Here is a 17,073-nt window from a genome sequence, read left to right as displayed (position 1 = left end):
CGGTCTCAGCCCCAAGGACTGCCCTGCAGAGCGGTGACCTCACACTGCTGACCCACACTGGAGAAAGGCCATGGAGCTGAGATGCCCAGCGTAGCTCTCGGCATGTCCCTCACCTCTGTGGAAGTGTGCTCTCCGCAGGGCTATTTCATCTGTTTTAAACAAATAAATGCTCAGTTCTGCAACTGTCCTGTGAAGGCTGAAGTCACAGTGCTGAGAGAAAGTGTTACATTTCAGACAAGTAACTACACAGGCTGCGAGGACAAAGTCTCCTGAACAAGAGATCGACATACTGACGTGTGGAATCGAACTCTACAACTCGAGGAGAGTCATAATGTGGGTATGTTTGTTTATTACGGCGCCGCGTGCAAGGGGGATCGCTCCTCCTAACTTGCACACCGTTTCAACAAGCAGTCCGATATTTATTACACAAACTCATGCATATACATAAGGTTTCCGAACAGTCAGCATCTCCTCCGTCTGACGCCTCTACAAGATGTACTTTTCATCTCCTTGGTCAGTTACCTGAAGTTTTTATCTTTGCACACATTAGCAGTCTTTGTTGTTTAGTTTCTGTTATCTCAAAACATCTGCTAACTAACGATTAGTCCTTCCTTATTGTCCACTCTAAACAGTCAAGCTAATACATGCCCACTGGGCTGTTTTTTATCTGTATCAGCATGATCCCCAGGCGGGGGGATCCATCTTCATTGGGGTGGGGGCCTTTTGAGTAGGAAGTTGCTGATCTCCTACTACCTCCATTATTTTACCTTGTTTTATTTTCTTTTAGCAGTTAGCACGTCCTTGTCAGAAGGCTCCTTATTGACATTCTTGTTAAGCTCATCTACATCGGTACTAATTGTCCCTTCTCGAAATGCGAAGTGCTAAGCTTCGCTCTTTCTCGGGTGTTAATGTTTCTGTTATCTATGTAGCTTCAGTCTGCAGCAGAGTTCTAGGTTTTTCACTATATCAATACTGTAAATGATGGATGTCCTGCAAAAGGGGTGAACCTCCAGCTGCACAGCTTACTCTGTAAGGGCAGGTTTACTTTTAGGATAAATCTTCCTAGAGCTGGTCCTTTGCTACTTAAATGGCATTCACTTGGCAGTGAAACTATGCAGCCTGGCCATTTTATGCTGCTGTCACCACATGCCTTCACTAGTGGTGTCCCAAAAAGTCCTTTGCCTTAGTATCAGTGAAAATGCAATGAATGATTACTGTTTCAGGATTTCATCCAACTCAGATTCTGAGCAGATGCAAAATATAAATTACTTCATGGTATGAGAAAATAGCAATACCAAATGAGAAACTACAGAAAAACCACAATGCATGAACATATGCTCTTTTCTGAGAATATATATACTACAATAAAACCCTACCAAACATTAAAAAAAAGAGTACCAGTAGCAACCCCCTAAAATCCTCAACCTGTACAAATGTGTGATTTTATACTGTCAATAAAACCTATTTCATATGCAGGAGATGTGTCAGCAGTGTCTGCATAAAAATACTAAGGTAAACATTATGAAATCTGAAAAACATTCTAAGAGATTTTTAGAGACTTTTCCCCTTGTTTCTGTGACATGCTGTAGTATACTGCTTACCTGCCTCCTTGCGCCATTTTCTTTCAAACTGAGTTGTGCAAATATCCACTCTTCCATGCCACCAGCATGCACACTCACCCAGAATCAGTTCCACTGCTGGACTGAAACAAAATTCCATTGCACAGCTTCAGACCAGCATTGCTGAATACACTGTTCAACTTTGGCAGCAAAGCTGTGGACTGGCCACGATGTCAGTGTCTATACGTGATAGTGGCTACGGAGATATTCAGTTAAACTCGTGGCTTAGATCTAAAACAATAGTGACAACCAGCTTAAGTAAAACTTCACATATTTTAGACTTAAACAAATTTATCAATATCAAGTGTGTTTGGCATATTTTGTATTGCAAACACAGTAATGTGGCATTGTTGTTTGTATCAAAAGGCAAATCATTCAGAGGCCTGTACTATAATGTAACTCTGTAAGGAACTAATTTAAAGTATAGTTGTATTTTGAGAAAATCTTAAAAATGAAGCTTTCTTAGTAATTTTTTTATGACAATTTCTAAGGTTGTGTCAGAGGTGCTATTTTCTGCAGCAGCCAAAGATTCAAGCATTAAAAGAGCCAGGTTCCTGGGAACAGGGCTGTAATGGAAGTACACTCTCTACAGATTAGACACAGTAAGAAAATTATACACATGCTATCTAGTGAGTAATAAATTTTAAAAATTCACTGTCCTACAGCTGATCTAAAAACCCAGATGAAGGTTTTTATATGCTACTTCTGGAGTGTAAATTGAACAACTCCAAGGGCTCTTAACCCCAGCAGATCCCTAGGAAGCTGTTCAAAAACCTGAAAGCAGCTTCAGCACAAAAAAAACCACGTTTGCCACACATAGAGCCATATGCAATGTGCCTGCCTCTGGACTACTCCATGGGCCACTGATCTAAGAACTCTCCTGCTTAGCAGTGGCAGGTCAGGCTCTTAGGTACTGATATTACACTCAATGTCCTTCAGTCACTAAGAAGCTAAACTGTGAATTGATCTCTCCCATGCAAGTTTTACATATACCTCCTGCAAAGCAAGTTGGACATCTGCCAAGCAGGTAACACCACAAAAGGTAACACCAAGAAACACATTACGTATTTACATCCCTGCCTGTTACAATCTTATTCTTGTAAAGACTATTGCAAGTTTGATCCTGAATTTATAAAGACCACCATCCTGCCTCTAGAGACCCATGCTGTTATCCTCATCTGAAAAAGGACAGAAGGTCTTCATGATCTAGGATCCTTACCTCCTCTGGAGAAATAAAATGAGAAGCTTCATTATCTTTGTAGAAGGGAGACTGCAAGAGGAAAGAGGGACAATAAAACTATGAAGATAACATTGTATTATGAACACAGTACTTCTGTAAGTGAAATTGCTAAGTATTATAAACTCCTGGAAAATCAAATCTATGGGGAAAGAAAACTCAGATTAAAATGCGTTAGATTTGGAGGAATGCTTCAGTCCACTTAGACAAAAGAAGCCAAAATACTTGTTTTTCACTTCTTTTCAAATTAAAGGGAAGAATAATATGCATTTTACTCAAGTGTACAATTATATTTTCTATTTCCATCTCGGGAAAGGCCCTCAATTATAATTTACATTGTTCATCTACACTGATTTTTTGCCAAGTGTAAGTCTGACAATTAAAGAACTACTTCTAGTTGTTTATAACAATTATAGCACTGGCAATTCAGACAATGGAAATAGTTATGTATTATATTGTATTTTATAATGTATTTCATGGAGGAATATATTTCTGATTGAAACATACACCTACTGCATTTCCATTTGTTTCCTGGGTAGAGAAACACTTTTATTCCTCTTTTTACATGTTAAACTAAACGCACATTTTGTATCTGATTACCATTTTTATGTACATGCCAATTATATATCTAGAATATAGCATGTATTGTGTCTGTGGGATTATGCGAGATTTACTTGTTATTATTAGCCATGTAGAGTCAATCGCGCTTGTAAATTGCAAAGCTTCATGTTTCTTTTTTTCAAAGGGATAGCAAGTCTTGCTAACTACTTGCCCAAGACATTGTAGGTAATTGTAGATACTTGCATTTTCATTCTTCAGTGTTCCATTAAATATATAGCAGCCAAATTCACTTCTTCATTAGAAAGATGCGCCAGAAGAGGTAGTCTTTTTACATTTCTAGATAAGACTTTTTCATTATAGTTCTAAAAAACTCAGTATGCTTTCTATGGAAGAAAGCAATGTAAATTTCTTAGAGATGCTTCTTCATACTTAATTTGGGATGGAAAAGCCGGGTGGCTGATGCACCAGCTTTGTCACTGAAATCAGCATATAAATATTCCTCTTACAAGGAAAGTATTATCAGACAAAAAAGGCTGGGAGTTCTTAGACTCTAAAAATATAATTCTGAGGCAGTCTTGAAAAGTGTCAGTTAGGCAAGAATAAACTCTCTGATGTAACATCATCTTTATCTTTCATAGACTTGTCATGCAAATTTAAATATACCCAGAGTAGATGGCGCCTACTGGTTCATAACTCAGCTTCCTGTCCAATATTCTTACTATAGATTGCATTGGCAAGGTCCAGAGGTTAAATAGCGCTGTTCTCTGGAAATGCGTCAAAAGTTTCTGAGGACTTGATCAAGGCCTTGGTCCAAGTCAAACCAGCATCTGAAATTAGATGTCATTAACATCTTAATATAAAAAAATGCATTTTATATGCCATGCATCTTCAATTTCTGCATGTAAAAAACTGGGACATAAGAAAATTTAGGCTGAATATTAAAAACATCCATCAATTTTAGATCAATGGGGAGAATGATCTATTTTGAAGCAACTATTTAATTTTTGTGCAGTATTTAAACTGCTGGTTCAGTTCTTTACAAGAGTGAAGATGTTTTCTCGTGAAAAGATGGTATATTCAGTGGATTTCCCCCAAGAAGAATCAATCTTTATTAGCTTGAAAGATTGTTTGTCTTTTTTTTTAATAAAAAACCTTCATTAGCAGAGGTTACATAATTATGTTTTTTTCCCGTCAGGAAAAATGTTTGAATGCATTTCAGAGGAGGCCGGGAGAGGAAGAGTCAGAGGAATTTAAAAATGTAGAAGATTATCTGGAACCAGAATACCTTTCATGGTCTAATGACAGAAAAATCAGATTAATCCTACATTAGGTGCTATATTTAAAGATATGTAAATTATGGCTTTTAAACCAATTTTTCTGCTTTTAGCAATTTTTTGAGCTGCCTGTTGTATTTTCTCCTTGATGCTGTATTTCTTTTGATTCATCAGGATTGACTTTTATTTACATTGTCTGTCTTGTTTGCATTTATCCGCTGTCTTAGAAGAGACTTATGTAACTGGGAATTCCTATTCTGACTTGCTGGCGAGGTCACTCTTCCATTTATTTCTGCAGTCCTCCACTTTGATGCATTTTGGTTCTTGAAATCATTTTATCCTTACCACCTCACCTTACATTAGGTCCAAACCTTCTATTCCTATTTACTCAGTTCTTAACTTCATTCTGTCCTCTCCAGAGGTATTTGTTCTCACTGCACGCTTTACTTACACACATACAGGTATTTCTTATATACTTATTTGTGAGACAATTTACTTTCAGCAGTATCTGACCACGTTAGAAACCAGTTTTAGGTATGGCTGCAGCTATCATGAAAGAGAGAAGAGCTGAGGTTAGGCAGGCAATCCTCACACTGCAGCAGCCCGGTCTCTGACTAGCATTCCATAGATGTATCAGAATGACAGTAATTTGAGGGTTAGGATCTGCTCAAATACTGCTTTTCTCTCTGGAGACCCTTAGACCTCCCTTAAACCAGGACATCAGGCCCACCAAATCATCACTTTTGCTTTAACGTAAAGCCTGCCGGGAACGGCCCTGCTCGCTGGCGCCCCCGACGACGGTGAGACCCGTGAGGGAGCGTAAGGGAAGGCCAGGCCTGGTGTGTGGTAGGGGACCCTCCCCAGGCCTTACATCGCTCACTTATCGCCGCCACTCTACCCCGTCCCTTCCATTTTTGTTTTTTTTCCAAAGGCGGGGAGCGGCGAGAAGGGCGGCCCCTCAGGGAGGCGGGAGGACCGGGGCGGGGCAGCCCGGCGGGGCGGCGCCGTTTCCCGCGCTCCGGAGCCGCCTGACGCATGCGCGTTTCCTGTCGCAAAGCCACGCGCGCGCGGTGAGGGCGGGCAGCGGCGGGAGCCGCGCGGGCGCGGTGAGTGGCGGCGGCGGCGGGGCGGCGGCGGGTGGGCCTGGCGGGCCTGGCGGGCCTGGCCTGAGGGCAGCGGCGCGGCGCTGTCCTGTTCCCGCCGGCAGCCGCAACTTCGGAGGGCTCCGTCACCTCAGCAGGTCTTGGGGCGGGCGGCGGCGGTTCGCGGCCCTCAGCCAGGGTGCGGGTCTGTTGCGGGGAGTCCGCGCGTGCCTGCCTGCCTGCCTTCCTTCCTTGCGTCCCCGCTGTCTTAGCGGCTTCTCCGCCTGTCCCGGGGCCGACGGGAGTACGGCCGAGGGGCTTCCCTCTTGTGTGCCCCGCGGCGCGGCTTGAGAGTCCGGTTTGAGCCGGTTTAACGGGCAGCGGGGGGGAATTGTGCCCTACTGTAATGACTCTGAGGGAAAGCAGGGCAAAGCGTTCGACGTCCCTTTTCCTGCCAGCTCCTGCTGCAAGGGAAACGGTTCAGTTCTACTTGCTGTTTGGTTTTTGTGTGTGTGTGTGGGGGGGTTTCTTTAATTTTGATGTTTTGTTTTCTGTGGTGCATAGCTGTCTCTTTTACAGAAAACGCAGGGAAGCTTAATTATTTTGGAGTACCTGACTTTAGCTTGTGGCAAGCGCTGCTGGGGATTGGAACTCGGTGGTTCTGAGATTGTGGTCTGGGAAATAACAGGGATTTGTGTGCGAGCTTCCAGGTTGTTTTGGGGTTATTTGTGTTATGGCTTCCACAAGTGCAGCAGCGCTGAGAAGCTCAGAGCAGGAACAGCTGGGCCTGGCTTTGGGGCTACTGTTAAAATAAAAAAAAAAAAAACCCAAAACAAAAACAGACCTCTGATTTGAGAGGATAAAAATACAGGTTGGCATATTGTTTTGAAGGGTCTAAATGAGCTAGTGGGTTTTTGTTACCTTCTATCCTGTGTTGCACAGCGTGTGGTGCTTAAATGGAGAAAGCCCGCAGCAATGTAAATCACTGTGCAGGTGTTCTTTAAGCCAGGTATTTCCTATCTAGTTAGAGCTCAATAAACACGTGGCAGGTTCTCAGCTTGGAATGGATGGGAATGTTGCCCTGGAATCAAGTGATGCGGTGAAATGGGGAGTTTAATTTTTTTTCATACCTGTTGAATGAGGTAGATCTGTATTTTAAAAAAAGGGTAATCGGTTTGTCGCAGAAATATTTAGGTTGGAAAAGACTTTCAAGACGAAGAGATAAAGGGCAACGGTTAACTCAGGACTGCTAAGTCACCTCTATGGTTGATTTCCTGTGTGTGTTCATGAAATTGTCAGAATGGGTATAAGCTTAATAAAGATAACTGCGAAAGTCAAAAGTAGCTCTTTTCCAGATAATAGCTCTGTTTTGCAGGTTTTGATAAAAATATTTTTATCTTAAAAAGATAATTTTAAAAGAGTGGGATCCTTCCTACCTGCACGCCCCCCGCCCCCCAGCTGTATTCTAAGTTAAACTTGAGGAATTATCTTGCATTTAGAAGCTATTGAAGAGTCCGACAATTTATATATAAGGTGAATGGTACTGTATAAATTCCTTCTCTCATGCTAAATATATACACATGCCCATGTACATATGGTTCTGATGGCTGTTTATCTAAATTGCCCTTAAAAACACCTGGTGAAGGAGATGCCAGATATGCTCTAATCCTCTAGGTAATTTAGTTCAGTTACAACTACTGTATTAGTTATGTTTTCTCTGACTGAATCCTCAGAAGGAATGTGAGGTTTTTAGGATACTTCAAGATTTGTGAAAAGCCTGCAAACTGATCAAAACAGTAAGCATGTTTGCATTGGACATCCTGAATGTGTCAGCTGCTCATGTTTAAACGGTTCAGATGGCTCTTGTGTCACAAGCCCACCACAAAGGAGCATCTTTCTCTTACTGTGCATGTACTATTCCAGTGGCTTGTGTATCTGAGCATACACACTAAGCATACTGCTCTTCAAATTTAATAATCTAGGGTGTACTGAATCTATTGCTTGTGTTAGGACTAATATGTGTGTGAATTATAAAATACAGCTCTTAATTTTTTTGAAATGTTACTGTTTTTCAGTAATTTTTAGTAGTGGTTTGTGATCAGGTCAGTAATGAACTGTAAAGATCTAACATCCACTATGTATGAAACTGTAAACAACAGTTGCAAAAAGGTGCTGCGTTCTAGGACTGAATTTAGTGTGTTGTTTGTACGGAATTGAATAGGCACTTTCCTGTGCTCCAAATGTTTTGCCTTGATGCATGTTCAACTGTTTCATTAAGGTGCAGAGAGGTGGTACCTTCAAATTAATGATAACGCTTTTTTGTTTGTTTAATTGCTGTTGTCGTGAGTGTTTTCTTCTTGAGCATGTGGAAGATAATTCCGTGAGAATCTGATACGTTGTTCTTAAAGAATTTTGAAGAGCCTCTATTTGCTGTCATACATCGGAAACTACAATAATCTTTCCTTGTTTTCCTGTTTTGATAGGGCCACACAGCCAGTGGTTGCTTCTGCTGGATTCATCATGATAACTCCAGCTTTTGAACTTACCCAGGATCCGGATTTTCTTACAATAATAATCAAAGTACCTTATGCCAGACCTTCAGAGTTTGATGTGTATGTTGAAGGGGAAGATTTTAAATTTCATGTTAAACCATACTTTCTCAGGTAAGTAGTGGAAGAGTTAAAAAAAATAACTTAAAATAAGTCAGTAGAGAATGAACTTCATTTTGGTCTCTTCAGAACGCTCCTCATCTGCAGCTTTTACACTGTGTTCTGCAGACAGCCTGTTTCATGCAAAGAGTTGTTTTTATGGATCTGGCCTCTTTGTTTCTAGTCATTAAATCACATTTAAGGGAGTTTAAAGAAAATTTTATAAATTTACAATAGATTGTTAATTGTAAAATGGCAAGACAATTCTCTGGATATATGTGTGCCTCTTCCTTGTTGAGAGCCAGATACAATATATTTGGTAAAGAATGGATTTTGATAAACTTGTAATAATATAAAGGGAGCAAAGTCATGTGGGTGGAGGCAGTAGGAAGTGAGGTTCTGTGCTGTATATTTTTTCTAGATAGCAAGTTTCCTACTACTCTGTAGAAAAGGAAGAGACAATCTCGGTGTTAAAAGTGTTAAGGGAACCTAAGGTGTGCAAGAGCTGACGAGCTATTAACCTTCATTATTTTTTGTTCCCTGTATTCTTGCACATGGTTCCATAATATGCATTAGTAGACCAGCTGCAAGGGGTTTTAGTGGACTGATAGAATGCAGTGACCTAGGTGTTCTGAATAAGAAATAAAAGAACTTTGGATGATTTCTCATATTCTGTCACTGTGGGTTATCTTACAGTTCTTAAATTGCAGCATTTTCGGTGTTGCATGTAGTGCCGAGAGTGTCACGTCTGTGGTGGCTGTGACCTCATCCAACCTGGGAAACCAGGAGTCACAACTTCGGGTGCTGATCTCTTCTGCCAAGTTAGGGAAAAAGATTTTAAAGTACATGGGAAATCAGCTGCATGTCTCCCATTACTATTGGAAGGAGTCATGTGGTTAAGTCCTTTGTGCTGCTCTTGGAATGTGCCATATGTTTTTATAGGCTGAAATGTAAAGTTATGGAATTAGTCAGACATTCAATGAGGTGCCTCATTTTTTACCCACAGATTGACACTTCCTGGAAGAGTTGTAGAAGATGGCAGAGAAAAAGCATCTTACAATACAGACAAAGGTATTAGTTAATGTTATTAGTATGTGTATAATTTATAATTACTGGAAAGTTAGTAGCATTTTTCTTTGCTGCACTGGAATTGCATAGAACTTCAGTGAAGTGTATGATACCATAAATGTCAAGTTTCTCCTATGTCATGTAGTATAAAAAAAAATATCTTGCACAGGATTTATTGTATGTACTTAGGCCATCCTTAAGCACCAAGGATGTGTTCAGAGCTGTCCTAATAATGAAAACAACAAGTACAAGTCCTCTTCGAGCCCTGTGGGGGCTAGATGTGTTACTGTACCAAGATTGTTAGTCTAGTAAATCTACAAAGAAGTCAGGTAGGGCTGAGTAGAAATCAGAGAATTCCAAGGCAGTCTCTTGGATACCTCTTAGGAGAGAAGACATTAGCCTTTCTCAGCACCTTCGTGGAAGATATGTCTGGAATAAAATATATACCTTCTGGAATTAATGTATTATTTATAAAAGAACACAATGATAAACCTATAATTGGTACTTGCAAAGCCTTTATTATGTGCTTGACTTAAGACAATCAGATTGTTGAATGTAGTTAGGTTTCTATGAACTTCTGTTGATTGCCTGATTGGTGGAAGGATTAGAAACGAAATAAAGCTTGTATTTTGTTGGTTTGTGTTTATGCCATGTGAGTCAAGAGACTACAGCTGGTTAAATATTTTCTTTAATGCTCTATTATCAGAATCTTTTATTTCTGAGAAGTTTGTGAAGTAAGGTTAAAAACATGCACAGAGATTGATGCTTAACAACATGCTACCTGCATGTGACCCAGTTTCTGTGAGCTTTTCATCAGAGGGAAAATGCACGTTTTTTTCTGGGATATTTTAATGTAATAATTGTATTTTTATTTTCCTTTAAGGAATTTTTACACTTCGGTTACCTAAGGAGATTCCTGGTCAATATTTTGAGGGACTGGACATGCTGACATCTCTTTTAGCACCAAAGAAATTAAGAACAGCAAAACATTTAGTGGAAGAGATAGGTATGACAAAAAAAATCTTGTCTAACCTAGTGGTACATGTACATAGTGAAATAATTATAGAACTTCATAGTGAGATGTGAAAAAATACATTACTTTGGTTATTGTCTAGTCCAAGGTACAGGAATGGTGTGAATGAATCTGAAAATACGGATGAGCAGAGAACTAATGTGTTGTATGTTATATACGCATCATCTTTCTAGGCATAGTTATGTTTACATTTTCAGAAATGTGCCCAAGATGCTAATCCTCTGTAGATCTCTGTGCCCCTCTAGTGGCTGCATAATGCACACACATTTGACTCTTGTGCTTTCTACAAGCTAGTAAAACTGGACTTTCAGCTCGAATGGTAGAAGCTAATTAAAACCGCAGGTTCCAGTGGATGACTTGCTTAACATCAGTATTTAACAGACAAAAATGTTTGACTACCTGTGTTAAATTTTTTAATATCTGTCTTAAATAATTGATAATGTCACTTTACTCCTGTCAGGGTTCTCTTAGTAGAAATGGTGATCTTGTTGAAATCAGTGGAACAATTACCTCAGTCTTTGAGGGAGTATACTTAAAAAATTTAGTGTTCCTGGTCTTCATTTTTGAAAGCAGGAGAACTGGGAGCAGGACCGATGAATTACTGATGGAAGCATTTGCCTGTATGACCCAGTGTTGTCTAAGACTTCTTAAAAGATTAACTAAAATGAGAAAGGCTTATTGTGTTATCAGTGTTTTCCTTTATATTAGATCATATATATTTTCTATGTAATTATCTTTCTCTGACTGTGTGATTTTATTAAGGTGCCTCTGCCGAGTTGTCTGAGGAGGAAGAGGAGGAAGAAGAATTTGACTGGGAAATAGAGCAGACCCCTTACAAAGCAAGCACAGAAAACACTCTACTAGTACAGTACTGTTACGGATTTGGGAATATGCGGTCAGGGGTGTTCCAGCGTCTGCAGGTAGATGCATATTTGTCCTATCATAAAAGTTCTGGATAACTTTCTCATTAGGTGGGCTTCCTGGCTCACTTCATAGTCGAGAGAGGATCATTAGGTAACTTTTCCATTAGCGCGTTCTGTGACTGAGAATATTCTGCTTTTGCCTGTGGTAGTCAAGACAAATCCTTGTTCTTGCAGAGGTAGCAGGTAGTTGAGACAGAGTTCATCTTGTAGCAGAGTCAACAGGCTGATCTGTTTCTGCAGTGATTGCAGTGTTGGAGGAAAGGGTTGAGTGGGGTCCTTAGTACAAATGGCCTCAGGAAGTGGGCTGCTGTCACCAACATGGTTCAGCTAGCCTGTGAAGACACGGAGGAAAAGGCCTGTATGAAGTAGGCCACGTGCCAGGTGAATAGTTCTGGCAAGCTGCAAACAGTCTACAGGCTGTTAACGGTGTGCTGTTAACACTTCTGCTTTATATTTGTTATTGTCTTCTATTCAGACTTCAAACATACTTAACATTGGTGTAGAGTATATTTCAATATACTTTTGAATTACAAAGAAATTACACAATTAAAAAAACACATAAAGCTGGCTAATCTGTAGGTCCTGTTATTGTTGTGGCACTACATTTTTTTTCACTGTGAAATTCATGGTAACTATATGATTGTACTTTTTATTTTAGACTTGATTTTTCTCGCAAGGCAGTAACTTTTGAAGTGTGTACTTTTCAAGATGTCTGCTCACCTGTTATCTGTGAGATTTACTAGGGTTATGCTGATGTGCTGAAATTGCTTCTGTGGATTACTTGGTAGGATAGGAGCTTTAAAATGAAGTTACTTCGTTTTTGTGCGTTCAGCAGCTTCTTTAATTCACAAATAGATTGAAGCTTATCTGTACTACCTAGCATGCTGCAGTTTGCAGTAATAGTATACACAACTTGTAATTGCAGATGGTAACTTAATTTTTTGTGGTGTTCTTAGAGCAATTGAAGATGTAGCTGTTAAAAGCAATTATGTAACTCTGTAACTCATAATTGCATGAATTGTGTTTTTGGAGTTTGGAGCAGAAGGGTTGCTATTCAGGAGAAAGTATTTACATTCTGTTAGGGTATATACACTGTTTTATTACTATGAAATTAATGAAGTTTCCCATCAGCATTAACGTACTGCCGCTTAATGATGCATAAAATGACAATGCAGTTGCCCATTAATGAATGTATGGCCACTTCAGAGTGTGAGAATCTCAAGACACAAGAACCATAGCTATGATTTTTACCTTGTCATTGTTGTGGTTGCTTGCTTTTGTTAAAGACTGCAAATTTTAGCATAATGCAAAATAATGGGCTTGTCTTATGATAAAACAACCTGAATAGACTTCATAATATCATGGAATTCTAAGGAGCTTCAAATAATTGAATTTCCTTGGAATTCTTATGCTGTATTTGTACAATGGAGCCTGAATTTGGAAGATTTAAAAGGGAGACTGAAGAGCATCTAGGGATTTCAGTGTAATGCTGATGAGCTTTCTTCCTAAACTCTTATTAAATAAATGTTGCTTGTTATACCTGTGGCTGGGTCCTATAATTTTCGTTGCATTTACAGGATGAATTCAGTGATGTTGTTGACATTAAGCATCCAGACCAGACTCCTGTAGATGAACGCAGGAAGAAACGCCTGGCAGCTGAGGCTGCCAAGTTTGACTCTGATCATTACTTGTGAGTATTGAATACATTCACTTTTTCTTTTCATAATGATTGGTTTTAAGATCACTTTCAGAAGTAATAGCTTTACTTTATTTGCCTGTTTCTTTGTCTCATCACAGCAGGCCATAAAAGGGTATTCTTAAGTGTGACACTGACACAACATACTGCTCATCTGTTTGGGGGTAACTCGACTGTTTAATTACTGCTTAAGGCTGTGTTCAAGCAGGGGCTGCTATGAACTGTTGAACGTTGTTTTGTAGTTTGTCTGTTCAGCAGCTGAGTAGCCAGTCTCTGCCAGCGTATTGGCTTGTAGATGTCAGGACGTTGTTTTGCTCTGTGAAACAAAGATTACTGAAATGGCCTGGTCTGAGGAAGAAAAACTTGAGTTTTGAAGTTATGAAGACTTTGTCTAGGCCACCATGGTTTTTGCCTCCCATCATGTGAAACCTGTTTTACAGCAGAACAAGGAAAAGTTTCAAACCAAGACTTTGTGTTTATTTGTGCCTTCTACATTCTATGTAATGAAGGTGTAAATGATTCTTTGTACCTTTCAAGTTGGAGTATTTCAGGTCAAGTTAGGTTCAGAAACTTCAATAAAGTAAATTGAAGCCATGAGATCTGTTAATTATACGGTGATTGCTGCAAGATTGATTTGGTGGGACAAGAGTCTAGTCCCTAGTAGGGACAATTAGTACTTGTGGTATGTTTTGTTCAGGGAGAGGTAGGCTTAACCCATTTTGAGTTGTTTCAGAAGATATCTTTGCAAACTTGGCCTTTTTCCCCAGGCAGGTGTTTCAGAGGCAGCTGTATGTCTTTCTGTAGCACATAAAAATTAGAAACACTTTCTTGAAACTTCAGTTGGAAGCACATATCACTAGAATTGAGGTAGTTCCTAACCTATAATGTGATGCAAATGATGGTAATTGTAAGTTTCCATCTTAGACCCTGTATTCTGGCCTGGTAGGTGAGCTACAAACAGTTTAGTTTAATGGCTGTTTTAGTTGCTTCAGAACAGATGATACCAACCTTTCTTCAACAAAGATTGTTTTCCTGTGTACCCTGGTAAGGACATCTCTGGGGGAAATGGTGGCAAACAAGTGTTCTGTTGCTTTTGAGAGAAATGTATGCTGGCTGATACCTAAGTTACTTGATAAAGACACTGAAGGAAGGCAACAAAAAATCTGTCAGTGTGAGTAAAGCAAATTACATTGTGTTCAGTAGATTTGGCAGTTTTTTTATCGTGATTAAGAATGTATTACATTTCTGTGGTTTTTCTCAATTCTCACTATTTATACTATTGTTCGGTGTGAAGAAAAAGCTGAAATGGTAAGAGGAGGCTTAGAAATCGAATCCTTTAGTATAAATCCTCCCAGAATTACTATATTGAGATTTTTACCACAGCGGCTGAGATGTGCTGAGATGGAGGTAATTTCTCTTCCAGAATTTATGTACAACTCTTCATTTTTCCACCTTGCTACAGCATGCCCTTGTTTACCTAAAAGTCAACCCCCATGCCTATTTCATTGTTGTCTTTTAGCTACATTCCCTTCCTTCCCAAAGTATACAGACTTAAAGTGGGAGAAGTTCTCAGTAAAACCAAGTTTGCTGCTAGTGATATTGTATGAGAAGTCTTCTCTTTGGAATGGTTTCTTTCAGATAGATCCACAACAATTCAGGTTTCTTCACCTTCATGTTATGCTGCAAGGTCAGTAATTTCCTAGGCTTCTTATCCAGCTCAGGAAAGCTGGAAAAATAAAGGAAGGGGTACTGTAAGGTAAGAGAATATTGTTTATGCTTTTATTATTTCTGGTTTTAAGTCAAAGAACTTATTTCTAATGTATGGAAAATGTCCTGGAGCTAGGTCGTGTGTACTAAATGTATGGCTTAAAATATACCCACATACACTATAAACTGAAATAAATAGCACATGACTTTTTTTTTTTTTCCCAGAGCTGATTTGTTTGAAGATGAAGCTATTCAGCATGTTTTAAAGTACAAACCATGGTGGGTTGATGCTCATAAAAAAATGACAGCCTTGCAGGGAGAAAGTCATCAGGAGCATAACACTGATAAATTTGGTGAGAACATACATATATTTATATATATATACACACACAAAACCACTTGTTGCTTGAATGGTACTTGTCGTGATGCCTGTTACGTTCTAGGTGGCTGTTCTTACAGGAATAAGGATGGTTTTATCCTACAATCTGCAGTCTTAACCATTCTTAATAGAGGAATATTCTGTTACATCTCCTGTCTGCAAAGTTGTTTTTTTTTTCTGAGGGACGGTTATATACTGAAATCTTTGAGGCAGTTGTGTGGAGCAGTTGACAGTATATTGTAAAGTGGTCATTTAATCTTAAGCATTTCTGTCAATTATGTAGTGTAGTGTGTGATTTCTTAATATTTTTTTCATCTGCATAACAAATTTTGGAGTTAACTGGTCATCAAGGCCATTCTAGAAACTCAGGTATCAATGAAGAAAAAGTTTACTTTCAAGGACATGTTGTAATCTTTAGGATTTCAAAGGAGCTGCTAGTGTCAGTAAGTCATGGCATCTGAAATCAAATCAAACTTATCTTCGTGCATTGGTTGTAGTAGCTAGAAAAGGGGTCCTTTGGTGCATCTTTTTTTTTTTTCTTTTTCTCCCCTCCAGATTTTTTGAGTAACTGTTCTCCCTTTCCTAGTTGTACTTTCAATGGAAAAAATAGTTAAAACTGTTTGTTGTGCCCACTTCCAAATATGGTGCTGACAATTCACAGCAGCTTTTCCAAGGATCAGCTGTGGAAGATTGTGCTATTTCTGATGAGCATGTCTTCTGCAGGATGTTTTATTTCATTTACACAGTACCACAGAATTTCATAGTATTTATTACTCTACTGTTACTTTTATGGGTCTTGGACTTCTTTCAAAGGAAAATCTTTGTGTCCTTTTAGAAAGTAAAAGGGATGGTTTTAGGTTGAGTAGATGACTTTGTAATAGTATTGGTAAGAGAGAACTTGCTGTACACAGATCTGTACGCAGTGGTTGCAGAGAGCATTACAAGTTACTATTATGTATATTCTTTTATTGTTTTTTGTTCATTTCTACATAGTATGAAAATCCAATATTACTAAAATAGGTAATGATAATCCCTTCACCAGAGGTCCTTAACAAATATTAGTCCACTCATAATACCTGCACTTTCACATCTCCTACAGGAGAACAATGGAATTAGGGTAAATGTTGCATATTTTACTGTGAATATAATCTGATCTTCATTATTGGTTTCTTTTCAGCCTCTGAAGTCAGAAATTGTTAATTACATCTATCATAAGCATTTGATTTAAAAAGCATTGGACAAAGGTGCAAGAGGCTTGAAAATAGAATAATGAAGGGTTCCTTTGTTCATTTTTATCCATTCACTCCTTAGTAAATGAAACAAGCTAATGTTTGCCTGTGTTAAGGAATATAATGAAAATGAATAGCTGCTGGATGATTTCATTTGATAAAAGTATGTTTTTACTCTAAATTGAATTTCTGAAGAAAACCCAAATATATTGCTGGGTTTTAGGGGCGGCAACAACAACAACAGACAAACTCCTTGAAAGCCTGACAGGCCTGCTGCAAACCAAGTTGTGCAGAAAGTGGGGCTACGTAAATGATTTTTTCCAAATCATTTGTTATAAAACATATATTTAATAAGAATGAGCAAAAAATTCAGCCTGACCTTCATATGGCTGAGTGAGGAGGCTCATGTAGTTTTCTCGATCGTGAGGAAATAAGTAATGTAAGAGGGCGAACGGTGTTTGGGTGAAGTTAATGACAACGCCTACCCCTTTCCCCAAGAAAGGCCATTGTTCTGGTAGCATTGTTAGTGCTGTTTGACTGGCAACAGGGACTGGGGATGGCAAGTGGCTGAAGATCTGAAACCATTGGAGGTTCTTTAACCTGTGTGAGTTGTGGTG

The 17,073-nt window shown here is 39.1% G+C and overlaps 1 protein-coding gene across 2 annotated transcripts in view; it reads left to right on the top strand.

Moving 5' to 3' along the window:
* Positions 1-5,749: 5,749 nt before the first annotated feature.
* The window catches only part of SHQ1 (SHQ1, H/ACA ribonucleoprotein assembly factor), a 51,488-nt gene continuing 40,164 nt past the window's right edge, over positions 5,750-17,073 (top strand). Inside the window, exons 1-7 of one of the 2 annotated variants that reach the window (XM_037385435.1) lie at positions 5,750-5,797; positions 8,257-8,436; positions 9,428-9,492; positions 10,373-10,495; positions 11,285-11,442; positions 13,023-13,135; positions 15,074-15,201. In XM_037385435.1, coding sequence (XP_037241332.1) covers positions 8,294-8,436; positions 9,428-9,492; positions 10,373-10,495; positions 11,285-11,442; positions 13,023-13,135; positions 15,074-15,201 — 730 coding nt within the window. In that variant the 5' untranslated portion in view covers positions 5,750-5,797; positions 8,257-8,293. Of the gene's footprint in view, positions 5,798-5,857; positions 5,932-8,256; positions 8,437-9,427; positions 9,493-10,372; positions 10,496-11,284; positions 11,443-13,022; positions 13,136-15,073; positions 15,202-17,073 lie in introns of those variants that run through there. The other variant, XM_037385436.1, reaches the window with a different exon arrangement.

Source organism: Falco rusticolus, chromosome 4 (assembly GCF_015220075.1).
Source record: "Falco rusticolus isolate bFalRus1 chromosome 4, bFalRus1.pri, whole genome shotgun sequence".
NCBI classification, from domain to species: domain Eukaryota; kingdom Metazoa; phylum Chordata; class Aves; order Falconiformes; family Falconidae; genus Falco; species Falco rusticolus.
Note: the sequence above shows the minus strand (reverse complement) of the source record. Positions and strands in the feature narration are given on the sequence as shown.